Raw genomic sequence first — 27,673 nt, 5'->3', positions numbered from 1 at the left:
GCTCGCTGTGGGATGGGGAGGCGTGTGAGGCCGCAGAGGGGCCAAGGTTCTAGCACCTTGAGAAGGGACCTGAGGAGGCTGGGGAGATTAGTGCTGGCTGCAGCTCAGATGCCCGGGTCCCCCACCGTGATGTCCGTGACCCAGTGGACGGGCAGGTGCAGGGTTGGGCGAGCTGGTGCTGTGTGTGCCCGGTGGGGGTGTGGATGGTGAGGTCAGGTACCCAACTACCGGGCCGTCTGTAGGGGGCAGGAGGGCGGGGGTCAGGTGCTCCTTCTCACAGTGGAGGAAGGTACTGTCTCAGGAGACGGGGGCTGTGGGCCCCTCTTTCTCTCCCTCCAGTCTGTGGGTCCTGGGGTCATGGCTTAGCTGTGGGAAGGCCCTCCCAGCTGGGCGGCTCTTGGCAGGGACCTTTACTGCTTCTTTCCCAAGGCAAAGGGGACTTGGGACCAGGAAGCGGGTGGAGGCCACTTTGCCAGCTTTTCTGGTTCCCAAAGGGCGGCAGACCCAGGGCCAGTGCTGTGGGAAAGGCAGGCCCCCAGATGGCATCTGGGGGCAGGCTAGTGGCAGGCAGCGTTGTGGGCTAGGGAGGTCACCACAGGGGCACCGGGGTGGTGGGAAGCAGAGGGGGCTGGTGGGGTGGCCAGGCTTCCCCTGGGGGTCCTGGGGGATGGGGTGGAGGTGGGGTCTGTGTGCACAGGTGGGAGGCAGCAGGGGGTCCTGGGGCACGGGGTGGAGGTGGGGTCTGTGGTGCACAGGTGGGAGGCAGCAGGGGGTCCTTGGGGGATGGGGTGGAGGTGGGGTCTGTGTGCACAGGTGGGAGGCAGCAGGGGGTCCTGGGGGGATGGGGTGGAGGTGGGGTCTGTGGTGCACAGGTGGGAGGTGGCAGGGGGTCCTTGGGGGACGGGGTGGAGGTGGGGTCTGTGTGCACAGGTGGGAGGCAGCTGGTATCTCCAGTGTTGGGTTTGCGATCTTTACTCCGCTTTTGTTTTATGAATGGGTGTGTATTTTGACCTTTTTAAAAAAATCTTTTTTTGAGCCTTCTTGTTAAACGAATGACCACTTGCGGATCTGCAGGAGCAGGCGTGGGGTCCACCTCAGGAGACAGCTGAGCGTCGGTGTCGTCACCATGGCGACTTGGGGCGGTTCGCAGGGCAGGCTGTGTGCCGGCGGGCGCCACAAGAAAGCTTCTCTAAGGGGCCAAGTGGCTGGGCCGGGCCAGGAGCTGGGTCTCAATCCAGGCCTCCCACACGGGCGCAGAGACTCAGCTTCTTTCTTTCCTTTTTTTTTTTTTTTTTTTTAAGATTTTATTTATTTATTTGAAAGTCAGAGTTACAGAGAGAGAGAGAGAGAGAAGGAGAGGGGAGGGGAGGGGAGGGGAGGGGAAGGGAGGGAGAAAGATCTTCCATCCGCTGGTTCATTCCCCGAATGGCCACAACAGCTGGAGCTGTGCCGATCTGAAGCCAGGAGCTTCTTCTGGGTCTCTCATGCAGGTGCAGGGGCTCCAGGACTTGGGCGTCTTCTACTGCTCTCCCGGGCCACAGCAGGGAGCTGGATCGGAAGTGGAGCAGCCGAGACTAGAACCAGCGCCCATGTGGGATGCCTGCTGGCATTGCAGGCAGAGGTTTAGCCTGCTACACTGCAGTGCTGGCCCCCATGGATGTACTTTTGAGGGGCACCATTCAACCTGCTAAAATTTGCCTTCTGGCCTCCCAAAATTCATGTATGTCCCACATGTACAATACATTCACCCCACCCTGTCGCTCCCCCTCTTCGTGGAGGAACGACACAGGACCCTGCGCTGTTCTTTCTGTCTGCTCGGCCCTCCCCGGGTTTGCTGCTGGTTCTTCCCGGGTTGGCTACTATCCCTTCCACCTCCGTGGAAGGGCAGTTCCCCCTGGCCACATTCCCCACTTCCGCAGGGGAGCGGCACACCGCCGGCCGGCTCTTCCCGGGGGCTGCACAGGTGTTCCTTCAGCTAGATGTTCCCTTTAGATGTTCCCCGGTGCATGCCGTCTCTCTCCTCCTTTATAGTCCTGCTCCGCCAATCCTAACTCGGCTGCCCACACGCCGAGTACGCTGCTCTCCTCCAATCAGGAGCAAGTCCTACAGTTTATTAGCTGAACTGGAGGCAGCTGTGTAGAAGCTGTTTACTTCTCTTCTCAGCGCCATATTGTGGGAGAGCAGATGCATAGAATAAGTCTTAATTCCAGTAACTCAGTCTAGTCCGGATTGCTCCCCACACCACCCCAAGAATCCCAGAAGTCTCAATCAGCTCTTAAGATTTATTCGAAAGGCAGAGTTACAGAGAGAGGGAGACACACACATACACATGCACACGCACACACACACAGAGACAGAGACAGAGAGACAGAGAGAAATTGATCTTCCACCCACCAGCTCACTGCCTAAATGGCCCCCAGTGACCAGGGCTGGGCCAGGTTGAAGATAGGAGCTTCATCTGGGTCTCCCATGTGGGTGCAGGGGCCCAAGCACTTGGGCATCTGCTGCTTTCCTGGGTACAGTAGCAGGGAGCTGGATTGGAAATGCAGCAGCCGGGTCTCGAACCCGTGCCCATATGAGATGTCAGTGTCACAGGTGGTGGCTTTGCCTACTACTCCACAGTACCGGCCCCGGTCCATCAACTCTTAAGTTTAAGATTTTATCAGCTCAAAAGTCCCAGATTGGGGCTGGCACCCATGTGAGAGACCCAGAAGAAACTCCTGGCTTCGGCCTGGCCCAGCTCTGGCCGTTGCAGCCATTTGGGGAGTGAAGCATTAGGTGGAAGACCTCTCTCTGTCTCTGTCTCTCTAACTGTGCCTTTCAAATAAATACATCTTTTTAAAAAGTCCCAGACCCCTCATCTCGTTGTCTAAGTCAGGTCTGGGTGAGACTGAGCAGGGGCTGTTCGGGGACAAAGTTCTCACCCACCTGTGTACTTTTGAAACTGGCAAGCGAATTGTGTACCTCCAGTTACAGCCTCTGGCCTGGCGTAGCCCAGGCATGGGCACTCTAAAAGGGAGAAATAAAAGGCATAAAAGCATAAACAGAAGCCCAGGAGGGCAAATTCCACCTCTGCAGCTCGGCGCTGTGCCCCGCGCCTGCGGCTCTGCCGGCCTCTGTCTCTGCTCCGGGCCGCGGACCCGGCCCGAGGCTCGGCTGTCGGTCAGTCTTTGGTCTTGGTCCCGTGAGTGAGGTGAGGTCTGTCGGCCTGCTGTGGATCACATGTCTAGCACCGCCCGTCCCCCCTCCCCTCCAGGCCACGCTGAGGGCCTGTGGGCAGAACAGCCTTCTGATAAGCCTGGAGGTGCCTCCCCCTTTACAGCTGCGTGGGCTCCGTTTGGCTTTGCAGTTCCTGCCTCAGTTTCTCCTTGTTTGGGCACTTTGCTCTCGGCTGCACGCGGCAGCCGAGCCACACCCTCTGCTGGGGCATCTTCGGCTGAATGGATCCAGGCGCAGTGCCGGCCGGCCAGTCGGCCTCGTACCTGGTGGCGGAACACAGCTCAGCCCCGATGGCGCCGCTTTCCCGCGGGGTCCGCCGGCCCCCAGTTCCCGTGTTCCTTTCCTCCCGAGGCCTCCGCGGCGGCACCTCTCACCTGTCTTTGTCAACAGTCTGAGCAGGTGACCGGGCCTGGCGCTTCTGCAGACTTTGCCTGCCGCCCGCTCCCAGAGCCACTTCCGTGCTCCACGGCTCCAGTCACGGCACCAGCCTGGCAGTGCCTCTGCGTCAGCGTGCGGGGCTGTCACAGCGGAGCCTGGCCAGGCGCTCTAGGTTTGCCCTGTGCAGGTGCACGGCCTGCTCTGACCCTGTGTGTGTGTGGGGGGGGCGGCTCTGCCTTGTCCCTCTGACCCTGGGTGTGTTGGGGAGTGGCCTTGTTGCTCCGACCCTCCTGGGGGGGCTGGGCCTCGTCACTGTCACTCTGACCCTGCGTGGGGGCGTGGCCTCATGGCTCAGACCCTGTGTGTGGTGGGGGGTGGCCCGTCGCTCAGCCTGTGTTGGGCAGGCTCGGCCTCGTGGCTCTGACCCTGGTGGGGGGTGGCCTCGTGGCTCTGACCCTGCGTGGGGAGTGGAGCTTGGCCTCCTCGGCCAGTCTTGGGAGCAGGCCGTGTCCCTCAGCACCTGCCCGGCGTCTCTGTCTCTTGCAGGAACAACTGAGGCCCCCTGGAGAGTGCAGGGCGCTCTCACGCAGGGTCTGGAACGCAATCACGTCTGCAAGCCCGCTTCCAGACGAGGACGCTGTTTACCCTGCTGCCCGGGGCAGCCTGCCGTGTGCTTGGTGTGCTTCCTTCTAAAAGATGTATTTTTATTTAATTGGAAGGCAGAGCTACAGAGAAAGAGAGAGGGAGAGACAGAGAGAGATGTTCCATCTGCTGGTTCACTCCCCAAGTGACTGCAATGGCCGGGGCTGGGCCGGGCCAAAGCCAGGAGCCTGGAGCTCCGTAGGGTCTGCACTGCCCGGGGAAGCAGTGGAGCCTGATCCGAGTACTTGGGCTCCTGCCACCTGTCGGAGACCCGGATGGAATTCTGGGCTCCTGACGTCGGCCTGGCCCAGTCCTGGCTGTTGTGGGCATTTTGAGTAGTGAACTAGCAGACGGAAAGTCTCTCTCTGGCTCTCTCTTTCTCTCTCTCTCTTTTCTCTCTCTCTCTCTGTCCCCCCCACCCCGCCTCCCCGTCTCTTCTCTCTCTGTAGCTCAGTTTTTCAGATAAAAAAAATACTATTTTATTTACACAAAGGTGCCATTTTTCACCCACCATATTGGCTAAAATCTCAAAATCCAGGTTTCTGGGCTCCATGGTAAAGCTGTGGGAACTGGGCTGGCGAACGTGCCTGTCAAAACTGCATACGCAGCGCACAAGGGCGGGAAGTGGAGCTGCCATCCTCATGCGGGCTCTGGTGCTGGGCGCACACGGGCGGGAGATGGAGCTGCCATCCGGGTGCCGGCTCTGGTGCTGGGCGCACACGGGCGGGAGATGGAGCTGCCATCCGGGTGCCGGCTCTGGTGCTGGGCGCGCACGGGCGGGAGGTGGAGCTGCCATCCGGGTGCCGGCTCTGGTGCTGGGTGCGCACGGGCGGGAGGTGGAGCTGCCATCCGGGTACCGGCTCTGGTGCTGGGCGCGCACGGGCGGGAGATGGAGCTGCCATCCGGGTACTGGCTCTGGTGCTGGGCGCGCACGGGCGGGAGATTGATGGAACAGCAAGGGGACAGAATGCTGTATGTGAGGTGTCAGCTTTAGTGATGAAAGGAGGGAAACGGGTACTCACGTTCGTATTTGCTTGTGAGAGTGGTTTTCTCCTCCCTGTGTGTGTGGAGCGGGGACAGAGGACGGGGTGGTGCGGGGAGGGGCTGGGAGGAAGGGGCAGTGTTCGCTGGTGTCTTCTGGGTGTGATCAGGAGAGTCAACCAACCTTCCTTCCTTCCTTTTTAGAAATTATTTATTTATTTGAAAGGCAGAGTGGAGAGAGGGAGGGAGAGACAGAAAGATCTTCCACCCACTGGTTCACTCCCCAAATGGCCATCACGGCCAAGGCTGGGCTGGGCAGAAGCCGGGAGCCTGGAACTCCATCTGAATCTCCCACGTGGTGACAGGGGCCTAAGCACTTGGTGCATCTTCCACTGCTCTCCCAGGTGCATTAGCAGGGAGCTGGATTGGAAGTGGAGCAGCCAGGTCTTGAACCAGTGCTCGGATGTGGGATGCCGGCATCACAGAGGGTGCTTTAACCCGCTATAGCACAACTCCCACCCCTAGAAAGTTTCCCATTCACCCAAAGCTTTGTGAATTCTGAGAGGTTTGCTTGGTGTTGACGGGAGCCCTCCCCCTGCAGTACTGGGGCCCTGCAGTGCTGGGGCGGCTGACCACTGTACCGGTGTTATACTTTCAAACAAACAATACGGCTTGCCCATCTGATAAAAAACTGTGTAAGTGAGTAAATGAGGCAATTATTAACCAGTCCTGTCGTGTAGTGCGCCGGTGGGGTGGGGTGGGGCTGATGGGCATTGTGGCTGGAGGCTGTGGGGGGAGTTTCTGGACCCCTGCTTGTGGGAGCAGAGGGTCCTGGTGCAGCTGGCGCTGTGTGCTCAGGGCTTTCCCAGCGTAGGTTCCGACTTATCTTGTTCCAGAATATTCTATGTCCTGCATCGCTGACGAGGCTGTTTTCCCTGTTGTGTTTTTCTTGGTAGTTATTGCTGGCTGTGAGAAATCCCTTGGGTCTTTAAAAAATGTATGTGTGGGCGAGTCTTGGGGTGCAGTGGGTTAAGCTGCTCTTGGGTCACCCACATCCCATACCCAAGTGCCTGGGATCAAGTCCCACCTCCTTTTTACAAAAAACAAACAAACAAAAAAACTCAAACCAAAACAAACCAAAAAACCCAAAGTTTATTTATTTATTTGAAAGGCAGAGTTAGAGAGTGAGAGCTCTCCGCCCTCCTCACCCTCCAAATGGCCACAACAGCTGGGACTGTTGACCCTGGAACTCCGTCCGGGTCTCCCACTTGGTGGCAGGGCCCAAGCACTGGGCCGTCTTCTGCTGCCTCCCCAGGTGCGTTAGTTAGCAGGGAGCTGGGCTGGAAGGGGAGCTGCTGGTCAGTGTGGTGCGTGTAGGGGATGCCGGCACCACAGGCAGCAGCCCTGCAGTGGTGTGTGGCGGGTTTGTTGTTGGTGCCGGTGGGAACATGGCTGACATTGTGACTGCTTCAAGGTGCCCTGCACTGGGATGAGGGCTGCGCCTGTCTGCTCCCTCGTGCCCTCCCACACCCGGTGTCACCTCCTGTCCTGGTGGGCTCAGAGGAACGTTTATGCTCATGTTAGCACTATCACCATTTTAAATTACCACTCACTGTTATCTTCATTTCTCGGTCAGAGTCAGGGACAGATAGAGGGCAGGAGCTCCCACGCCTGGCTCACCCCTCAGATGCCCACGGCAGCTGCTAGGCCACATGCCCGCCAGAAGTGCTGGTTGATTTTTATCAAATGAAAATTTTTATTTATTTATTGCAAAGACAGAGAGAGAGCTTTATCTACTGGTTCACTCTCCAAATGCCCGGCCAGGCCAGGTCAAAGCTAGGAGCCAGGAACTCCACCTGGGTCTCCCAAGTGGGAGGCAGGGACCCAGCTCCTTGAGCCATCATCACGTCTGCCTCCCAGGGTGCCCGTGGGCAGGAAGCTGGAGCTGGAAATGGCGCCGGGACTCAAACCCAGGGATTGCGATATGGGATGCGGGGTCCCCAGTGGCATCTTGACTGCTGGACCACACGCCCACCCCAGCCTGTGCCCTGTGTCCAGTGGTGGAGGGGCAGGGGGCAGCCAGGAGACTGTTGTCTGGGAGGTGAGCAGGGTGGGTGGCTGGGCCCACCACGCTGGTGGTGGAGGCAGTGGGAAGAGGAAGGGCGTGACAGATATTTGGGGGTGACGGTGCAGATGGTGGGGCCTCCCGAGGGATGGGGCACGTGGTGGGACACAGGACATCCCCAGGTGGGTGTGTGGTGGACCCCGGTATTGACAATACTCTGCTGGGCTACAGGAGAGAGGGACAGATGGGGCCCAGAGTGACAGCCCCTGTGCCTCCTGGGCCCTCACGGGGACTCCAGGGCCCACAGGGCAGCAGGCCAGCAGGGCTGGCCCCCTGTGGAGGAGGGCTCTCCTCCCACCCAGAGGTCAAGGCCGTGTGGAGCTGAAGCTGTGGGGCAGAGGCCTGGCAGTGCGGGTGAGATGGCTCCTGCCCTCCCGCTCCAGGCACAGCACAGCGGGAGTCATGTGTGGGGAGAGACAGTCTACAGTGGGTTCCTCTGGGCCCAGGGTCTGCTGGCACAGCCTGTCCCATGTCACCTCTGTATGAGTCCCCTGGACCCCCTGCGCATGGCCCCATTCCACCCACTACCAGCACGTCCACACAGCGCAGAGTGGCTGTGGGCAAGGCTCAGAGGTAGAACCACCTCTTTGGCCTGGTCCAGTGGCCAGGCCTGGGGACTTGGGGGACTGGGGGTATGGGGGACATGGTTGCTTTGTGTCTAAACAGTGGGGCTGGTGGAAGCGGGGCAGGGGGGCTGGCTTTAGTGTCAGGGGTTGGCCTGGGTTCTGGGCCCCAAGGGTGTGAGCTGCCTCCCAGAATTTGCTGGAAGCTTCCAGAGGGTTGGGCCTTGCCCAGGGCGTGGGGAGTTGGGCTGGGTCAGATGTAGGCCCTCCGCAGAACCCCTGAGTGGTCAGGGCAAGCTGGAAACTGAGGGCCTGCCTGCTGTACCTGCTGCTGCTAAGCCCCCTGCCGTGGGCAGTCCCCCAGCTCACGGAACGGGACAGACTACAGGCTCCTCAGTGCAGCGCGCCTGTGTGCCATGGAGGGGTTGACAAGGACGCAGACCAGGACATCTGGACAGCGAGGTAGCAGTGAGCTCTGGAGAGAGGGCCAAGGCTTTGCTTCTCACCGCCCCACCCACCCCTGCCGTGCCGGAGAGCCAGGGTGCCCAGCTTCCTGTCCCCTCTGCCCCCATCCCTTGCCCCGGGCTCCCCCCGTGCCTGGCAGCTGCCTGTTCTGGTGACGTCCCTGCCTGGGGGTCCGTCTGCAGCCCTCTGGCTCACGCTACTGCTGCTGCTTCCTCTCACCCCAGGGCTTTTGCACAGCCATTTTCCTTTCTGCCCAGCTGCAGCCTATGTATCCTCCCGCTGAGAAGGACCCAGGGCGCTGGCTCATGGGTGCCCTGTGGCCCTGCCTCTGAGGCTGAGGTCACTTCCAGCTGCCATGCTGTCCTCAGACTGCTGTGGCCACCCCAGGTGGGCCACCTTCTTGAGGGGGGGATGTTAATTGCAGGGTCAGTGCTGTTAACATGAAGGCCTGAAGTACGTGTACCCTTGCTTTTGTATTTTATTTTAAGGATTTTATTTATTTATTCGAGAGGCAGAGTTACAGACAGAGAGGTCTTCCATCCACTGATTCACTCCCCAAATGGCCGCAATGGCTGGAGCTGGATGATCCGAAGCCAGGAGCCAGGAGCTTCTTCCGGGTCTCCCACGCGGGTGCAGGGCCCCAAGGACTAGGGCCCTCTTCCACTGCTTTCCCAGGCCACAGCAGAGAGCTGCATTGGGAGAGGAGCAGCCGGGACTTGAACTGGCGCCCATATGGGATGCCGGCGCCGCAGGCAGAGGCTCGGCCCACCTGCGCCATCGCCCCGGCCTGTGCCCTTGCTTTTTCACTGGCTTACAACCATGATGTTGTACCTTATGCACTCAAAAAATAGAACCAGCACCAACTTTTAAATTATTTATTTGGAAGGCAGAGTGAGAGAAAGAGGGAGAGACAGAGATTTTTCTATCGGCTAGTTCACTCCCCAAATGCCTGCGACAGCTGGGACCGTGGCAGGCCAAAGCTGGGTGCCAGGAAACGCATCGGAGTCCCCCGTGTGAGGGACAGGAACCCAAGCACTCGGCCGTGATCAGCTGCGGCCTCCTGGGTGTGTGAGCAGGAGCCGGGGCGGGAGCGTGCGGTGGCTGGGACTTGTCCCGGGCACTGCGGTATTGGAGTGTCCCAGGCGTGGCTTAACCGCTGCCCGGCTTGCTCACTGATTTTTGCTTGAGCTCCTCCGTAGCTCCTAGACCTGCTTATGAATCCCTCTTCAGTGCTCTCGGAGGCTTCGTAGCGAAGTGTTCGTCACCCGCAGGCTGCATTTGGGCTTCTCCAGAAGTGGTTGAGCGGAAGTTGTGCTTCAGTGCCTTGCTTTACCGTTGACCCAGTCTGGCGGCTGGCGTCTCCTGAACGCCATCCCTGCCCTGGACCTGCGTCCCTGTGCCATGGTCACATTCTCCAACCCAGCCCCAGGCTGGTACCCAGCGGCCCTGGGTGTACACCTGGGCAGGGGGGCCTGAGTGGCCAGAGGGGCCCTTGGGGTGAGGACAGAGGAGGGAGTAGACGTTTGTCGGGCACCATTCCCACTCCCCACTGCCCCGCAGAGGGCCAGGGTGCAGGGACGGTCCACTCGGGCCGGGGTGCTCGTCTCAGAGCACTGTTGAGGTCCGTGGTGGTGGTGGGCAGTGGAGTTGGGACCCTGCAGGTGCCAGCCTGGGGGCAGTGGAGATAGTGACAGGTGGACAGAGGGAGGCCGACGGGTCCGATGACAGCCGGGGGTTTTGGCCTGAGCTACTGGGTGGTGAGTGATGCAGCACCCAGCGCCTCCCAGGATCCGCCTGGGCGGGACTTACAGGGGAAGTTTGTCCTGCTGGAGTGCAGACAGCTCCTTGAGCCATGGGAGAGGGAGGGGCCCAGCAGGGTCGCACTTAGGGAAGGGCTAGGCCTGAGGGGGAGGGCCCAGGGACAGGCACAGCCACAGGCTCTGGGGTGTGTCAGTCTGGGGTCTGGGGCGTGACCACGGAGGCCTTCCAGTCCCTGCCCTGGAGGGTACCCATTGGGGAGGTCATCTGCAGCCCACCAGCAGGGCTCCTGCACTCCTGCAGGGAGTGGGTGGAGGGGGTTCATGGCCAGGGACAGGTCCTATGCTCATGTGGTCAGCTGGGGACTGTGTGGTGGACTGCCTGGGGGCGTCTGTATCCGGCCCCGTGGCCAGGTAGGGTGGCTGGAGTTACCCAGATTGCGTGAGGGGGAAAAGCCAGCCAGGAAGGGGGTGGGGTGGGGTGGCTTGGTGGGAGCATGCGCCCTGGCGCCTGTCCGGCGCATTGATCAGCTGAAGCTCCGCCCCTGGCATGCAAGCCCCGCCCCACACCTCCTGGCCCCTCCTCCAGGCTGCGGCTCTGGCCTGGGCAGTGTGGTGCGGGGCTGGACTCCGAGTGGCGGCAGGAAGGCCGCCCTCGGCCCCGGCGGAGGCATGGACCCCTCGCGAGCCATCCAGCACGAGATCAGTTCCCTCAAAGGTGCGGTCCGGGGGCAGCGCCCGAGGCGGGGGCTCAGTCCGCACGGTGACCTCCACCAGGGGCAGGCGCCTGCCCGGCAGCTGTCAGGGTGCGCGGCCCCCAGAGCAGCCCTGGGGGGTGCTGGGCTACAGCCTGGCGGGTATCTTAGCTCCTGCCTCGAAACGACTCCGCAGGGAGCGGAGGTGGGTTCTTGGGCGGGTGGGGGGCAGCTCCGGCCACCACGGCGCTGCAGCCCTGCAGTGAGTGTCGGGGGCGGGGCGGGCTGCGGGGACGGGGGCGGGGCGAGAGCTCAGCCTTCGCCGGCAGCAGCCGGTCAGCCCCTTCCTTCCCCACCCGGTTCGACCTGCAGCCAGGCGTGGAAGGGGGGATCGCTGGAGCAGAGGCGCCCGGCGGGCTGGCCCGGGGCAAGTCCACACTGCGGCTCTTTGTCCTGGCTTGTGGGTGCTGGGGGCTGCCCAAGGGTCTGAACTAGTTGCCCTGGAAACCCCACGGGCGGGGAGTCCGGGGAGAGGGGCCGCCCAGCCATTGCGCCCTGGCCCTCCCAGTGCTGAGTCAGCACGTGCAGCCGCCGCGGGCAGGGTGGGGGTGGGGAAGCGAGGGGCGTTTAACAGCTTGGAGCCCTGGGGGCTGTCCCCCTCACTCAGGTGGAGGGGCAGGGGTGTGCGTGCTGCAGCTGGTGGGTAACACCCTGCTCCAAGCTGCTCCCTCTCCCCCAGGTCTGAGCTGCTCTTGCTGGTGGCGGGGAGGGGAGAGTCCCCCGGCCCCACCCCCTTCTCTGGCGCCTAGCGCACTGTGGGCTCTGGCCTGGGGGCGGGTGACTAGCTGCATCGGCTGGCTACCCGGCGGCCGTCTGGCCTGGGAGCTGTGCTGCCCAGAGCCTGGACGTGGCTAGGGATCGTTTGGGGATGCTGTGGGGCATGGAGACTTGGGGGGATTGGGTTAGGGAGTGTGGGGGAACCCCGGTCAGTGTGTATGCATGTGGGCTGAGGGGCAGGGCAGGGAGTAGGAACTTGGGTGGGCACAGGGCTGTGCTGGCTGCTGGACCTCAGCTGATTTTGGTTGCCAAGCTAGAGCCCTGGTGGCTTGGAGGCTGCTCGTGGAGGCGGGGCTGCTGGCCACTCTGGTCCGGGTCCTCCTGGTCCATCTTCCCTGGGCTGGCGGCCCCGCTCCCCGAGCTGGCCCCCTTCCCAGCAGGGTGTGGCGGGGGGAGAGTAGGAAGCTGGTGGTGCAGCAGTGAGCTGGCACAGGAGGGCTCTGGGAGCAGTTAGCCGTGCCTTCAGAGTTTCCACTGGGCGGCCCCAGCCCGCGTGCGTGCTTGTGTGTGTGTGTGTGTGTGTGTGTGTGTGTGTGTCTGGAGTGCTGTTTGCAGCCTGCTTGGTGGAGCCATGGTGACAGCCCCATAAACCCGCCCCCGCGGCGCTGCCTTGTTGGCCACTGGCCAGCTGGCCAGCGCCTCCCACCGTGAGAGCCCCCACCCCCGCCCTATTTATAATCAGTTCCTGGGCTTGCAGTGCTTGGTGGGAATGGGTGTGTCAGCCTGGGGGGGGAGCGCAGATCCGGGTGGGGCGGATGGGGCGCCGCGTGCTGTGGGGTGGGGCGGGGCCAGGGTGTCTGGAGCTGGACCCTCAGTGTGGGAAGTAGGTGCTGCTGGGTGTGGCTGGCCGGCAGGCCTCACAGGGAAGCCCATTCCTGCTCTTTGCTGCTTCCCCCTGCAGCCCCTCTGGGCCACAGACAGGGCCCTCAGATGCCCAGGGTAGGAAGGCTGTGCGGGCGGCCGGGCGCCAGGCCTGGGCTGGCAGGACTCAGTCACTTTGATTCCCTGGGGCAGCTGGGAGTCCCTGGCCCCTGACAGCTGGCCTGGAGGTGGGGTGGACAGGGGCTGCCCTGGGCCCCTCTCCCGCAGGGAACATTGTGTTTCTTTGCCGCCCTGACCTGCTCTGGCGAGGGAAGTGTGCAGGCTGGAGGCTGTCCAGACTGGCATTTGAAGGTGGGAGCCCTGTTCTTCTGCCTGCCCGATGGACAGCAGCCCTCGGTGCCTGCAACCTGCTGCCCATGTCCTCTGACAGACCTCTGCTCTCTAACCCCCCCAGCGACCTCCTTCCTCTGACCCCCGTCCACCCCAGGCCCTTGTGAATCCCCCAGCTCTGGGGACCACACCCCCAGCCGCCCCTGGGCCTGAGAACCCCCCCATCTGCCATCTTTTCCTTCTGGTTCTTGGTGCGCACCACCCACCCTGCGCCCCCGACAGTTTTAGGAACCTTGGAGGAAGTGTTTAGAGACTGATGTCATTTCTGACACTGGAGCTGCGGGGCCTGGGCTGGGAGGGGGCAGCTGCCGCCTGAGGTGCCCCTCACTCTGCAAGGGGCCGGCGGCGGCTGTGGTGGGAGGGGCCGCCCCTGCTGCTGAGTCAGAGGGGCCGGGCGGGCGTCTGGAGGGCGGGCCTGAGGCTCACAGGCGGTCACAGGCAGCGGCAAGCAGGCAGTGCCGGGGGAATCCACAGATCCCGGCCCCGGAGCCTGTGGCACGCCGTGCCGAGGGAGCCTCTTAGCCTGGCTGCTGTGCCCCGCCGCGCTCACCTGCACACCCACCCAGCTCCCGGCAGCCATGGTGGCTGGCATGCTTATGCCGTTGGACCAGCTGCGGGCCATCTATGAGGTGCTCTTCCGCGAGGGCGTAATGGTGGCCAAGAAGGACCGGCGGCCCCGCAGCCTGCACCCCCACGTGCCTGGAGCCACCAACCTGCAGGTCATGCGTGCCATGGCTTCCCTGCGGGCGCGGGGCCTGGTGCGGGAGACCTTTGCCTGGCGCCACTTCTACTGGTATCTCACCAATGAGGGCATTGCCCACCTGCGCCAGTACCTGCACCTGCCACCGGAAATCGTGCCTGCCTCCCTGCAGCGCGTGCGCCGTCCTGTCGCCATGGTGATGCCTGCACGCCGCACGCCCCACGTGCAGGCTGTGCAGGGTCCCCTGGGCTGCCCACCCAAGCGGGGGCCACTGAGGGCTGAAGACCCCGCCTGCGAGGAGCGGAGGGTCTACCGCCGGAAGGACCCTGAGGAGGGGGTACCTGAGACCCCTGTGGTGCCCGCCACCACCCTGGGGACCCTGGCCAGGCCGGGCCCGGAGCCTGCCCCAGTCACAGGTCAGCTGCATCCTGGCCCCGGGCCACGCTGGGTGGGAAGGGGGACCCTGGCTGTGCAGGCCCCTGGGGTGGGCAGTGCATGTGTGGGATCTCTGCTCACGCCAGCAGATGGCAGCCTGTCTGCCTGAGGGTGTTGAGTGCCCAGGACCTTGGGGTATGGAAGGCCCAGGAGGAGCCCATGGCTGCTGCCAGCACATCCGCGGGCACAGCCTGGACTGGAGGGGCCAGCTGTGGGTGTCGCCCCGCCCGCTCCTGCCCAGGCCGCCGTCTCCGGCACTGCGCTTGCCCTCGCCCCCACCTTTCTTCCCCCTGTGCCAGTGCCCAGACTGCTGTGGGCCCCTGCGCAGGGACGGGCTGCTTGTACCCGGCAGCGTGGCCTGGCCCTGCCCCCGCGGCTGTGGGCGGAGCAGGTGGCCCTGGTCTGCTAGGGAGAGACAGACCCCAGGCGGGAGCGGGGTTGTGGGGGGGAGTTGGGGGCTGGTCCTTCCCAGGTGGGCACCAGGCCCCAGGGGCTGCCAGGGACCCCTGCTCACTCTGCTGCTTCTCTGTGGCATTCCTCTGTCCCCAAGCAGGACCTGGGCTTGTAGCCGTGCCCCACACAGCTGTCTCAGGAGCAGGCAGGCGTGATGCCTGGGAGGAGCTTGCTCTCAAGGGGCAAGGGGACGGGTGGGCAGGGGTATCGCAAGGCAGTCGGGGTTAGGGGACCCAGGGCAGGCCTGAGGTTGGGCACATCTAGCAGGGTGCTGAGACCGCCCCCCAGGCCTGGCCTCATCTGGGTTGGACCCACCGGGGCCTTGCCGAGAAAGCCCATCCGGGTCCGTCAGTGAGGGCGTGGAGTGAGAGCCGCTGTCTGGCGTGCTTGGCCTTGGCACGTGACGGTGCCTCCTTAGAGGGGATGTGGGATGGAGCGCGCTCGGCGGCGGGGTGCTCAGGTCTCAGCCAGCCCCCGGGGCCTTCCTCCAAGGCCATCCCCTCCGCCGGGCCCTTCCTGCTCTGCACTGTTGGGGGACCAGCCCCCTCCAGTGCTAAGGCCCTGTCGTGTCCTGGGTGTGGTGAGTGGAGCTCCACCCCTCCTTTCCCTCCTTCCTTGTGGCCAGGCCGGGCCAGCTGGGCCTGCAGTTGGCAATCGGGCCGGGAGGGGGGCTGGGTGTGGCCGCAGTGGGCGGGTCAGAGGGTACCCGGTCCCCACAGAGGTGACTCAGTCTTCCCTTCCCGGCCACAGCCGCTGGTGGCAGCTCAGAGTTTCCAACAGGAAATGTGCTCCTGCCCCAGGCTCCGGTCTGAGTCAGGGCCGCAGGCGCGGGCCCTCCCTCCCCTCTGCCCGCAGGCTGGGTGTGGCACGCAGCCAGGGCTGGGCCCCAGCCCATGTGGTGGCAGGGCCGTGAGGTCCACTCCCTGCTGGGCTGATTCTAACCCTACCTAACGCCATTAGCGTGTATGAGCCACGCAGACCCCAGCCTTCCCTGCGTGCAGCCCCCGCAGAGCACACACGAGGGCTGGATGGGTGGCCTCCGTCCACCCAACCCTGGCTGGGGGCTGCTTGTACCCAGTCCCTACTTGTGAGGCCTGGGTGGTCTGGGCCCCTGAGCTGTGTACACACGTGCACACACACACACCTGCCACAGGGCGCCCCCCCAACACGTGGGGCTGAGCTGGCGGGGGGAGTGAGGGGAGCAGTCAGGTGAGGAAGCGCCCTGAGCTGAGGCCTGGTGGGAGGGGAGGAGACAGCCTGGTGGAGGGAGGCCCCTGCCTGGGGTGTGTGCCTGGTGCAGAAGGCGGGGACAGTTCACCTGTGCGCCTGCGTATGTTCCAGACGGTAACAGGGAGGAACACACGCCCTGTCTCTTGGTGTCCCCTAGGGTCACAAGCCGGGGGTGCACATGGACCCCGACACGTGGGGCGCACATGCAGGTGGCGTGTGGTGGGGTCCTGGCCACGCCCGCGGTGGCCTCGCCTGCTGAGGGGTGTGTAGGACCCAAGCAGATACTCTGGGGAGCAGCGGTGGGATCAGGTCTGTGGTTTTGGGCCTGGCGTGACTGGGAGGGATGCAGGGACTGGGAGACCCTTGGCTGTGGTGCTGCGGGGGCCGGAACCCCTGGTGCCTAGGGCTGACCTGGCCGTGGGCCCCTTTCTGAGGGAATGTGGATTTCGGGGAGGGGTGGGGAAGTGCAGGGCTCTGTCTCCATGTGGCCACGTGGGCATGTGCCAGGCGCATGGATGCCTGGAATGTGGGTGGGTGGGGTGGCAGGGCCCTGCTGGTGAGGCCTGAGAGGGAAGGGGAGGCTGTGGGCTGGGCTGGGCGGGGCAGGCACATTCGGGAAGACCAGTGGGCAGTGGGCTGGGGCCTGAGGGGTGAGGGGCTGTGGCAGGCCCCTGCCCCTGAGCTGGTCCACGTGGTTGGTCCATGAGGTTTTGGCTCTGCTGGGCTGACTGACTAAGGGGTGGCTGTGAGGAGGAGCCACTGCTCCCAGAGCTGGGTGGGGAGGCCAGGGCAGGAGCGAGCCCTCCCCTGCCTCCCACCCCTTCCCTCCTTCCTGCCTGGCCTTCCTCTCTGCCGGCCCTCAGAGAAGCCCGGCCTGAGCGGCAGCCATGGACAGGTACAGCATGGAGGAGCTGATCCAGCTGGGCCAAGGTAGGGCAGGGGGGTGGGGGGAGGGACGGATGCCTGCAGCCCTGTCGCGGGGGCATCAGAGCATAGGGATGCAAGGGTGGACAGGGCCCCTCGCAGAGCCATCCCAGGGGGCCGTGGTGGGATGGGCTGGGGGTGTCCCAGAAGTGCAGCTGCTGCTGTCCCAGACCTCCCACTGCCTGCCTGGGGCATTCCTACCCCTAGGAGCCGCTTCTCAGGGCTGTGGGTACAGGTTCCCTGGAGGCTTCCTGCAGCCGGTGGGGTGGCAGGCCTGGAGGGCCCGGGACCATGCATTCTGGCTCAGCCCCCGCCTGGCTGCTGGCCACCTGCCACTCTGGGCTCCACCAGAAACTAAGCCCTCTTTGGCCTGCCTGTGGGTGACCAGTGCTACTGCCCCTCCGGGCTGCCTTATCCAGCCCAAGCCCTGGCCACCCAGAGCAGAAGCATGGGGCTGGGGAGCAGGAGGCCCAGAGCCGCCCGCTGTGGCTTTGCTGCAGGCGCAGGCTGGGTGCCCTGCGGCCCTCCTGGGCTGAAGTCACAGCCTGTGTGACACAGACCAGCTCCTGCCCCTTTGGATTTTTTAGGATGGAAGTTGAGTGGTGTTTAACACATAGGAAGTACCACCGGTGGGCTGAAGGCCGTGTGTCTGGGGGTATCAGGCCCAGGGAGGAGAGGGGAGACGCTGTGGTCCCCAACCCCACACTCACCCACGCGCACACCCATCCTGTTTCCTCGGTGCTGAGGTCCAGGTCAACACCGGACATGGAGGATGTGGCTTGGCTCTGCCTTTCGCACACCGCGGGGGCCTGGTGGAGGGCAGGGCAGACCACCCCATGCTGGGGCAGGGAGCCTGAGCCCCGGGGCGGGCAGCGTGACCCTGGGTGGGTGTTCTGTCTTGCTGGGACCAGCCGTTGTGCTGAGTGACTTGGCACAGGGCCCTCTGCCTGGAGAGGGAGCAGCAGCCGGGAGGGGTCGGGGGCAGCGCAGAGCTGCTCACGCCGTGTCCTCAGGTGATGGCACAGCCAGGTGCTTCCTCACCGGTAGCATCACCAGGTGGGGGCTCGGGGAGAGTCGGCGGCACCCTCTGGCCAGACGGGGCTCTGCGCAGGCCGCGCCCGGTGCCCTCGCACTGCACGTCATGTTCTAAGTGTGGACGAGTGACGGGCCTCTCCTGCCCTCCCTGGATATTTATATCCCCCTGGGCCCCTGCCCACCGCTCCCCTCCCCCACAACTGCTGCTGACAGTGCAGGCCGACTGTGCCCTCCTCCCACTGAGCGGAGGCCGCCGCTGCTGGGCTTGCCGCCGCCGCCGAGGGGCCTGTGACCCCACAGCCCACGCCCGCTCCCTGTCTGCCCTGTGGGCTCTGTTGCCGTCCCCAATGAAGGTCGTGCCTGGTAGGTGGGGCGGCCCTTGGGAGTCTGCGGGAGCCCAGCCTGGGCTGGGGGCTGGGGGCTGGGGGCTGGGGGCTGGGGAGAGGCTCCGTCTCCCCGCCCTCAGCACAGCCTGCTTCTCAGCCCTTCGCAGACTGGGGACGAGAGGGTGTGCCTTGGCGTGTGGTCTGTTGGCTCTGGGCCTGGGGTAGGGGGCAGCTCTGGTCAGGACACTGGCATCCATCCACCCTCGGCGCCTGGCAGCTGTCTCCAGGGCACCCTTGGGGTATTGGGGCCCCCCTGGTGGGGGCGGGGGGTGGGGGGAAGCCTGGGCTCAGCTCGGGTGGGAGGACTCGGGTCTGGGCTGTCCAGGCTGTGCTGGGGGGGGCTGCAGCCTGGCCCCTCCTCCGGGCGGGTGTGGCTGTGGGTACGCAGGGGTTAAGGCTCTCGCTAACCTTGAGCGTCTAAGCTCTGCGCAGGGACAGCTGAGCTGGGCCGTGTGGGGAGCGTGAGTGGGAGCGGCCAAGAGCCTTGGAGGAAGGAGGGCAGGAGGAGGGCGGGGGAGAGCGCAGCTGGTGCAGCAGGGCCAGGCCGGGCCGCCGTCCCCAGGCTGCGGTGGTAGTGCGGTGGGGTGGCCAGCGGGCAGGCAGGGCGGGCCCTGGTCCCGGGGCGCCCCCTCGCTCACCCTCCGCCCAGGGAGGGGACTGTCTGGCCTTGGAACAGCAGGTTCCTGGCGCAACAAGGGCTGCTGTGCCTGCTCTGCGTGGCGGTCATGGAGCAGTCTGGGAGCCTCTTCCCCTCCCTGGTGGTCTTGGGCCATGTCGTCACCCTGGCCGCCGTGTGGCACTGGCGCAGGGGGCGTCGGGGGCCGCAGGACGAGCAAGGTAAGCACCACTGGCGGCAGCAGCCGCCGTCGCTGCCGCTGGCCGCCGCCCCTGCCAGGATGCTGGGGGCGGGACAGGACGGAGGGTCCGCCTCCCTCCTCCCCTGGCTTTTCCGTGCCCTCCTCTTCCGGTCTCTGAGCTGACTGCCACAGCTTGTTTGGGAAAGCCGCTTGGCCCCCTGCCCCGCCTCCCATGCCTGTTGAAGACCCTGCCCACTTCTGGGGAGGGTGGGCTCTGCTGGGCACGTGGGTGGAAGGAGAGCCTGGGTGGGCTTTGGATTGAGGACAAGGGTAGTGCAGGGACACCTGTCCCCCGAAGAGAGGTCCCTCCTTAGCCACCGCAGGAGGGGTGGCAGAGGCCGGTGGGTGCCCAGCACGCCGCCTGTGCAGGACTCGGGGTGTGCTGGGCCCGGTGGGAGCCTCAAGGCCTCCTCACCCAGAGTGTGGGGTTGAACTGTGCAGAGGTGAGGCAGGTGCCTGCGTGTCCTCGGCCAGGACCCAGGGCCCAGGACGAGGCAGGCAGCCAGGCTGGACTCTGCCCTCCCCTGCTCAAAGTCACCGGTTCCTGGGTGACAGTCCGAGGCGGCAGCCGTGCCCAGCGCAGGACGGGGTGGGGCTGCGGGCACTGGGCTTCTTGCCGGAGGGACTGCCCTGGGGGACATCAAGGCCATGCTCAGGCCTACCCGCAGACTTGCCCGCCGTGGGGCACTGGCCAGGGCTGCCCCCTAGTGGGCCTGCCTGGTCTCAAGGCTCAAGGGTGTGGGTCGGGGCTCCTGGGCGCCGTCTGGGGGCTCCCAGGAGCCCGTGACTCAGCTGCAGACACAGGACTTCAGTGACGTGCACGGGAGGAGGTGCCTTCCCCAGACGCTGGCCCCTCCTTCCTCCCTCCACCCACTCGGTCCCCTGCCCTGTCCCCGTGTGGGGAAGGGGCTTCCCCTCAGCCTGCACCTGGCTCACTCACTGCCCCCTGTGCTGTGGGGCCAGACCGGACTGTTTCCTGCCCCCTGCGCCTGCTCCGCCCGCACCTTCCTCCTGGGTCCTGCTGGAGTCCAGATGTCTGTCTAGGGGAGTTCCTTGTACAAGGGCATCTCCTGGGGCTGCAGGGGATTTCCCTGGCTGCGGTCCCCATCCCCCGGCCCAGTGAGGTTCTCTCCCTGTGGTTTGGGGCGGGGCTTCCTGGCCTGTGCTGGGTGGGGCCTCTGTCAGGGGCCGGTTCTGCGAGTCTGGGCCTCAGGCCCGTGTTGGCTGGCGGGGGAGGATGCGGAGAGCAGAGCCGGCAGCAGGGCTGGAAGTGGAGACGCCCAGCTTGCCCCAAGGTCCCGTGGGCGACCCCAAGGCCCATGGCTGCGACAGGCGCGTGGAGGGCGGGGGGCACCTTCGCCTTGCAGCGAGAGGTTGTGCTGGAGAGGCCACACTGGCTGGACGGGGGCTGCGAGCAGGCCCGCAGGGGCTACCTCTACCGGCAGCTGTGCTGTATAGGTGCGTAGAGCTCTGATTGGTGTGCAGTGGGGGGCGGTCACCTGGCGGGGCGGGGTCTCTGCGGGGACCTGCGAGCTCGGATGGGGCAGTGCCTAGTCCTCCACACCCCCCTGAGCTCCGGAAACACCTGGGGGTGGGGAGGTGCTGAGGGAGGTCTGCTTGTCTCTCGAGGTGGGGATGGGAGGGGGTGGGCAGGCAGCCCAGCCCGCCTCCCACTGCCTGGGCAGTGGCCTTGGTTGCCAGGCGCCAGACTTTGGGACACGTGGGGTGGGAGGGAGGCACAGAAGGCGGGACTCCAGGCCTCCTGGGGATTCGCGGTTGTCCGCCCACAGCCTTCCTTCCCCACAGGCCTGGGAGTTTCCCTCCCCCATGGAACTGGCTCCACCTACTGTGCGGCCTCCTGCCTGTCACTGCGTCCTCCAAGGGCCGTGGGCAGCTCCTGCCGGGGACGCCAGCAATTCAACACCAGTGCTGGCTGGTCTGGGTGGGCGTCCTGCAGTCCTTGTGGCCTGGGCTTAGCTGGCCTGGGGGGAGAGTGAGATCGAACAGGGTGCACAGGGGAGGGAGGGGCGTCCACAGTAGGCAGGACTGGGAGTGAAGGTTGAAGGGTGGACGATCTCTGAGTCCCTGGGCTCTCTCTGGTAGCTGCCCTGAGAACGTGGGAAACCGCGCGCCTGGGGCTGGGCTGGGGTTCACGTGACAGGCTCTGGCTGCTCCAATTCCAGCTGTTCCCAAGCCCCCCCGCCCCATGCCCAATCCCATTCCATTCCCAGAGCACAGGGTGTCTGTGCCCCAGACTAGGATGACAACCCCATGCCTGCAGGCAGGAGACCCATCCGGTTCCACTGGTCGCTGAACACCGGAGGATCTCTGTGTGGACAGCTCCTGGGCCGGGTTCTTGGGAGGAGCAGGGTGTGAGAGGCCTCAGGGTATGCTGTACGGGGACCACTGACCAGCACGAGCCAGATGTGGGGCTCTGGAAGGTGGCCAGCTGCTGTCTGCGGAGTCACGGGTGGGGCAGCTGGGCCTGTAGCTTGCACTGGGCTCGGGCGTAGTCCAGGCTTGGCAGGTGTAAGACAGTGGCCACGGGCCTGGGGGAGCACCTCCGTCACCTGCCCCGGCTTGGGAGCCCCCCTCCCCACCATGGGGCTTTGGTGCCCTCTTGCGGCCGTGGGGCAGCAGGAGTGGGAGGGTGAGCTGTTCCGGGAACACAGGCTAGGCCCTGGGGGAGGCCTTTCTCAGCAGCCTGCAGCTGGATCGCACACAGCTGGAAAATTCTTGTGGTTGGGTGGTGCATTCTTTCCTACAGTGGCTGGGCGGGTGGGGCGGTTCCAGCTGCTGGCCACTGGTGCTCCTTCCTGGACCAGAGGGAGAGGGAGATGGAGACCCCAGCAGGCAGGCCCTGGGGCCTGGCGCCCTTTGCCCATAGCATCCACCTTTACTGCCCTGAGCAGCTGCTATCTGCAGGCCTCACCCTGCCACAAACAGCCCCTCCGCCCGTCCTGCCCCCAGGTGTGGCTTCCTGTCCAGTGAGTCAGCGCTTGCCCCCTTCCCAGCCCTGACTCATTGGCAGTGCCCCTTGGGGGCTTCCCACTGCCCCCGCACCCCCCCACCTCCCACCCCCCGCCACCCGCCGTGGGGAGGTGGCCTGCAGTTCCTGGTGGGACGGCCTGCCTGGTGACTCACCGCTCAGCTATGCGCCGCTCTGCCCGAGGTGTGCTCTCTGCCTGCCTGGGCTTGGGCTCAGGGCGGGTGCTGCTCCAGGAAGCCCAGGCGTAGGACCCCTGTGCTGTAGGACGGGGGCCCAACAGGTGGGGGCCACAGAGAGGGGCATGGTTGCTTAATACAGATCTGAGGTGTGATTTAGGGGCTACAAGAAACAGGCCAGCAGCTGGCCCCTCCCCCTGTCCAGGTGTCACTCAAGGTGGGGTTTCTTCTTGGAGTCAGATCCCAGCGGGGTGGTGGGCAGCCTGGAGGTGGCCCTGGGCTGAGGCCTGAGAGAGTATTTTCTGAAGTCACACTCTGGGACCCCAGACTGGGAGGGGGCCCTCCTAGTGAGAAGGGGTCCTTCTGAGGGGCTGTATGCGTGGCAGCAGTGCCAGCCCCCCCCACCCCTCACCCCACCCCCCGTCTCTAGGTCCTCCCCTGTCCTGCTGCAGTGGGCAGGGTGGGTAAGGAAACCCCGGTTTCCTGTTTCTGGCGGGCTAGGGCGTGGCCTTGGGGGGAGGGGCCGCATTCTCCTTCCCGCTGGGACACTCCCTGCTCTGGGGGGGGGTGGGCAGGGCGAGGTGGGGCGCCTGGGTTGGGCTCCTTGTTAGGGAGCGCAGCAGGCAGGGAGTGGCCACAGGCACTGGTGCTCTGACCTGAGCCTGTGCCTGTGCCGAGAGCGGCCTGTGTGGCTGCAGCCTCTGCTGCCGTGTGCCACAAGGGGCTGCCTGGAAGCCAGTGTCTGAGGCCTGGGCCGGGTGGCCAGGGGAGGGGCAGCCATGTCTCAGCACCGGCTGCGTGTGCCGGAGCCTCAGGGCCTGGGCTACAAGAGGACCAGCTCGGAGGACAACCTCTACCTGGCTGTGCTTAGGGCCTCCGAGGGCAAGAAAGGTAGCGGGCACCCCTGCTGGGCAGGGCGGGGCGGGGCGGGCCTGTGCTGCAGGAAGTCTCGGCGCTGGGGCTGGGGGCACCCCGACTCCAGGGGTCTGAGTTCTGGGGACAGACTCAGATGGGACGCAGTGTGTGTGTGTGGGGGGGCATGGACCAGGCTGGCCCACGGGGGCCCTGAGCCTTGGGTGCAGGCGGGGAGGGTGGGGGCTCTGTGCAGCATGGTGAGGGCTGCTGCCCCGTCTCGGAGCCCCCTCCCCAGCCTGTGTCCCGGCCACGCGGTGCCCTGCTCGTCTCGGGCGGCATGTGGGGCAGGGGCAGGCCGGGACTTGTGTGCCCAGGGCTCTGGGTGCGCCGCCTGCTCTCCTCCCTCCCTCCCTTGGGAGAAACAGGAGGAAGCCTGATAGTGGCGCCGGGCTGGGTCCCCCTGTGATGTGGTAGAGGCCGGGCCCTCGGGCGAGGCTGGGCTGCCTGGCTGCTTTGTCAGCGCAGTGGTCACCTTCTTTCCCCTAGATGAGCGGGACCGTGTCCAGAAGAAAACCTTCACCAAGTGGGTCAACAAGCACCTCATCAAGGTGGGTGGCACCTGCTTGGGGGGGGTCCCCAGGCTGAACAGCCTGGGGGGGGCTGGGGTTGTCCCCGCCCACCCGCAGCTGCCCCACTGCCCGTGTGCTCACCTTTCATCTCTGAAACCGGTTGTTTTCTGTCCTCTCCTCTCCACGCCTGCTCCTGTCTCTTTCCTCTTCCTCCTCTTCCTCCTGGTCTCTCCTGGTAGCACTGGAGGGCAGAGGTAGGTGTCTGTGGGCCGGGGGCATGCTCTGGGGCTTCTGAGGGACCCTCCCTGCCTTTGCCCCTGGGGCTAGTGCCAGCTGCTTGGTCAGTCCCCACCCGGGACCCCGTTGGTGGCTCTGGTGGTCTGTCGTCATCCCAGCCCCCGCTGTCCCTTCAGGCCCAGAGACACATCAGTGACCTGTATGAAGACCTCCGCGATGGCCACAACCTCATCTCCCTGCTGGAGGTCCTCTCGGGGGACAGCCTGGTACGTGTGCCCCTGCCCTCTCCTGTGCCCTGCTGTGTCCACCTGGACGCCCCTGCCTGCCTGCCTGCCCGCCCTCCTCGGGCCCTCTCCCAGCTGCCTACTCTGTCCGGCTCAGCCCCCTTCTGCTTCTTCCCCGGGAGCAGCCCGGCCTCGCCCACGTGCCTCCCAGTCCAGGTGTCAGACCTCCCAGCCAAGGGCCCGACACGAGAGCGGCCACAACCCCAAGCCATGGCCCTTCCGGCCCTTGCTACCCTCCGCACTGGAGCCCTAACACAGTAACCTCATGCTCTGCTCTGCTTTGGTTTCTCTGCTGCTTGGACTCTGAACCTTGACCTCTGCCCTTTACCCTTTGCCCTGCTCTGGCTGGGCAGCCAAGGGAGCGGAGGGAGCGGGACGTAATCAGGAGTTTGCGCCTGGTGAGTGCTTGTGCCCACTGGCCCCGGCGGCACGTGGGCGCCCCAGGACAGCAGAGCCCAGCTCACGGGGGCTGGCAGCCAGTCCACCCCGACCCACGCCTGGCTCCTGGGTGGTAGATGGCTGTGTGTCGGACTGCCTGCTGTCCTGCCTGCTGCAGTACCCGGGGCTGGGCCTGGGACCCACCAGGAGCTGCAGTGGCCACGCCCCCCGGGCAGGAGGAGCACCCCCCCAGTGCCTCTGCCCTCCACCCAGGGCTTCCTGGCTATTGTCTCCTCCCTACCCCTTTCCTTCCTCACCCCAGCTGGGGTCACTAGACTCCCCAAGCCCCTGCTGGGCCTGCCCTGGCCCTTAGGCTGGGGGGGAGGGTAACCCCTGGGTACGGGAGTGGCCACTGCCCTCTGTCGTGGCGGCTGCCGGGGGGCGGTGCCGGGGGCTGCAGCTGGCCTGCAGAGGCTGACCTTCCGTGCCCCCTCACAGCCCCGGGAGAAGGGGAGGATGCGCTTCCACAAGCTGCAGAACGTCCAGATCGCCCTGGACTACCTCCGGCACCGCCAGGTGAGGCTCTGCCCGCCAGGTACCCGCCCCGGGCCGGCCCCGCGTGTGGGCTGAGACCGCTGCCCCCCCCCCCCCAGGTGAAGCTGGTGAACATCAGGAATGATGACATCGCCGACGGCAACCCCAAGCTGACCCTCGGCCTGATCTGGACCATCATCCTGCACTTCCAGGTGGGCCGCTGCCCCCGGGGGCGCCCTGGCGTGGGCCGCCCGATCTGCAGGGTGGGGCGGCTCGGGAGGTGCCCTGCACAGACTCCTTGGCCCTGGGGTGCTGACGGGGCAGGGCCTGCAGGGAAGCTGCTGCAGCTGCCCAGGCTGCCCCAGCTGACTCAGTGTTGCCTGTGCTGGCTGCACAGGAAGCCACAAATCGGAGATCTGGGCAGGCAGAGCCAGGCTGGCATGCGCGCTGAGTCACACAGGCTGCCAGCCGCCAGACAGGGGAGGCCGGGGGCACCCACAAGGGAGGCAGGCAGACAGAACCAGGCCTGAGGGTGGCTCCCAGTGCAGGGCCGGGCAGGGCGGCCAGGGGTGCGCGCCAGCCCGGTCCACAGAGACCCCAGACACTCCGCCTGCAGCCGCAGAGGGGGCGTGGCCTGCTCTACCCTTCCCTGACAGCCTGTCCTATGCCTGGAGGGTCTGGGCCAGCTTTGGGGCCTGCAATGACCCTTGTGCCTGCCGTCCACCACTCAGCTCCGTGTCAGCCTCAGGGGTGCACCCAGAGCTCACGGGAGCCCAGGGCACCTACCTGCTGGTGGCAGTTCTGTGGCAGCTACTGGCTGGAGTGCCCTAGTGTGGCTCAGTATTATGTGGGAGGGGCCCTGGGAGTCTTGCTGGCCAGCCGTGAGCAGTCGTGGTCACCTAGTGGGGTGGGCTGGGTAGGCTGGGCCCCAGGACTAACCTCCAGCCTCCTGCGTGTGCCATGGGGCAGATCTCAGACATCCAGGTGAGCGGGCAGTCCGAGGACATGACGGCCAAAGAGAAGCTGCTGCTCTGGTCACAACGCATGGTGGAGGGCTACCAGGGCCTGCGCTGTGACAACTTCACCTCCAGCTGGCGGGACGGCCGCCTCTTCAACGCCATCATCCACCGGCACAAGTACGTGGCCCCGGGGGCAGAGGAAGCCACAGGAGGGGTGTGTGTGTGTGTGTGTGTGTGTATATGCACGTGCGCACACCTGGAGCACTTCAGCCAGGAGACTTCAGACAGATGGGGCAGGGAGGTCGGCGGGATCATGCCTGCCTGTCTGGGGCCTGGCCTGTGGGCATGGGTGTGGGTGCCAACAGCTGCTCCCAGGAGGCACAGGCGAGCAGGCCCGACCCCAGCCAGCCCCTGCCAGAGAACAGTGCAGCTTCTTGGAGGCCTGAGGCCTGGTGGGCAGGGCGGCTGCTGGGAGCCTCTGCCCGTGTTGCTGTAGGCCTTGGGCTCCCAGGGTGGGGAACAGAGCCCGCTGCTGGTGGCTGTTAGCGGGCAGGCAGGGAGAGGCAGGGTTGGGGTTCTTCGTTTGTCGGGGTGCGTGACCCACTGCCTGTGTGTCTGCAGGCCCATGCTCATCGACATGAGCAAGGTGTACCAACAGGGCAACCTGGAGAACCTGGACCAGGCCTTCTCCGTGGCCGAGCGGGACCTGGGAGTGACTCGGCTCCTGGACCCCGAGGGTATGAGGGTTGGCCCGGTCCTCCCCTGCCCCCTCGTCCGGAAGCCACTCCACAGGCCGCTCTGACCCCACCCCTCCCCCGCAGACGTGGACGTCCCTCAGCCTGACGAGAAGTCCATCATCACTTACGTTTCATCCCTGTACGACGCCATGCCCCGTGTGCCTGACGTGCAGGACGGGGTGAAGGCCAACGTGAGCCTGGGCCCGGAGGGCTGGGGGGGCGGCAGGGCCCGGTTGCCTGGGGCCTGGAGGGGGTGGTGGGCGGTGGAGCCCGGAGGCCCCGACAGCCCTGACGACCCTGTGGTGCAGGAGCTGCAGCTGCGCTGGCAGGAGTACCGGGAGCTGGTAATGCTGCTCCTGCAGTGGATCCGGCACCACACTGCTGCCTTTGAGGAGCGCAAGTTCCCCTCCAGCTTCGAGGAGATCGAGGTGGGCCTGCCTTCCCGGTGGGGAGGGGTCCATGCCTGCCTTGGCAGGGCTGCTGATGCCCTCATCCCTGCAGATCCTGTGGTGCCAGTTCTTGAAGTTCAAGGAGACGGAGCTTCCAGCCAAGGAGGCGGACAAGAACCGGTCCAAGGCCATCTACCAGTCCTTGGAGGTGAGCGCCGGGCACGCAGAGCCCCAGGGCCAGGGGCCCCACTGGAGCTCCACCCGGCCTTGCCTCTAGGACAGGGGCTGTTCTGGGACCAGTGGGCCGAGGACCCCGGGCCTGGTACCCCCACCCCTCTGCCGCTCAGGCCTGAGCTCAGTTTGCTGCCCACAGGGGGCAGTGCAAGCAGGCCAGCTCAAGGTGCCCCCTGGCTACCACCCTCTGGACGTGGAGAAGGAGTGGGGCAAGCTGCACGTGGCCATCCTGGAGCGGGAGAAGCAGCTCCGCAGTGAATTCGAGAGGTGGGTGTGGACAGGCGGCTGCCGGGTGGGGCCCTGTGGTGGCAAGGGAGCCGCAGGACGGTGAGTCACTGCTTGGCGAGGAAATCCCCCCCAGGCAGCTGGGCGCGGGGCAGTGGCCCGCAGACAGGCAGGGAGCCTGCAGCCGGAGGGCAGCTGGCTGTGCGGCGGGGA

The 27,673-nt window shown here is 65.2% G+C and overlaps 1 protein-coding gene and 1 long non-coding RNA gene across 31 annotated transcripts in view; one reads left to right on the top strand and one right to left on the bottom strand.

Moving 5' to 3' along the window:
• PLEC (plectin) overlaps positions 1 to 27,673 on the top strand; it is a 57,317-nt gene that overhangs the window by 10,680 nt on the left and 18,964 nt on the right. For 3 of the 30 annotated variants that reach the window (XM_051831214.2, XM_070075638.1, XM_070075646.1), the window contains 12 exons: positions 23,461 to 23,522; positions 23,723 to 23,737; positions 23,897 to 23,986; positions 24,358 to 24,402; positions 24,881 to 24,958; positions 25,036 to 25,128; positions 25,886 to 26,052; positions 26,497 to 26,612; positions 26,697 to 26,803; positions 26,921 to 27,040; positions 27,114 to 27,209; positions 27,375 to 27,502. In XM_051831214.2, the coding sequence (XP_051687174.1) occupies positions 23,461 to 23,522; positions 23,723 to 23,737; positions 23,897 to 23,986; positions 24,358 to 24,402; positions 24,881 to 24,958; positions 25,036 to 25,128; positions 25,886 to 26,052; positions 26,497 to 26,612; positions 26,697 to 26,803; positions 26,921 to 27,040; positions 27,114 to 27,209; positions 27,375 to 27,502 (1,117 nt within the window). Of the gene's footprint in view, positions 1 to 10,695; positions 10,849 to 13,314; positions 13,991 to 16,342; positions 16,623 to 17,675; positions 18,015 to 18,392; positions 18,875 to 18,944; positions 20,353 to 22,666; positions 22,951 to 23,460; positions 23,523 to 23,722; positions 23,738 to 23,896; positions 23,987 to 24,357; positions 24,403 to 24,880; positions 24,959 to 25,035; positions 25,129 to 25,885; positions 26,053 to 26,496; positions 26,613 to 26,696; positions 26,804 to 26,920; positions 27,041 to 27,113; positions 27,210 to 27,374; positions 27,503 to 27,673 lie in introns of those variants that run through there. The other 27 variants (XM_070075639.1, XM_070075647.1, XM_051831208.2 and 24 more) reach the window with 25 other exon arrangements.
• Positions 1,284 to 3,821, bottom strand: LOC103347182 (uncharacterized). The gene is made up of 3 exons (XR_516091.4): positions 3,483 to 3,821; positions 2,929 to 3,009; positions 1,284 to 1,548 (listed from the first exon to the last, which is right to left on the bottom strand). It is a non-coding gene; the product is annotated as an uncharacterized lncRNA (long non-coding RNA).

Source organism: Oryctolagus cuniculus, chromosome 6 (genome assembly GCF_964237555.1).
Source record: "Oryctolagus cuniculus chromosome 6, mOryCun1.1, whole genome shotgun sequence".
In the NCBI taxonomy this organism is placed as follows: domain Eukaryota; kingdom Metazoa; phylum Chordata; class Mammalia; order Lagomorpha; family Leporidae; genus Oryctolagus; species Oryctolagus cuniculus.
The sequence above is the reverse complement of the archived record's forward strand: the minus strand, read 5'-3'. Positions and strand labels throughout refer to the sequence as shown.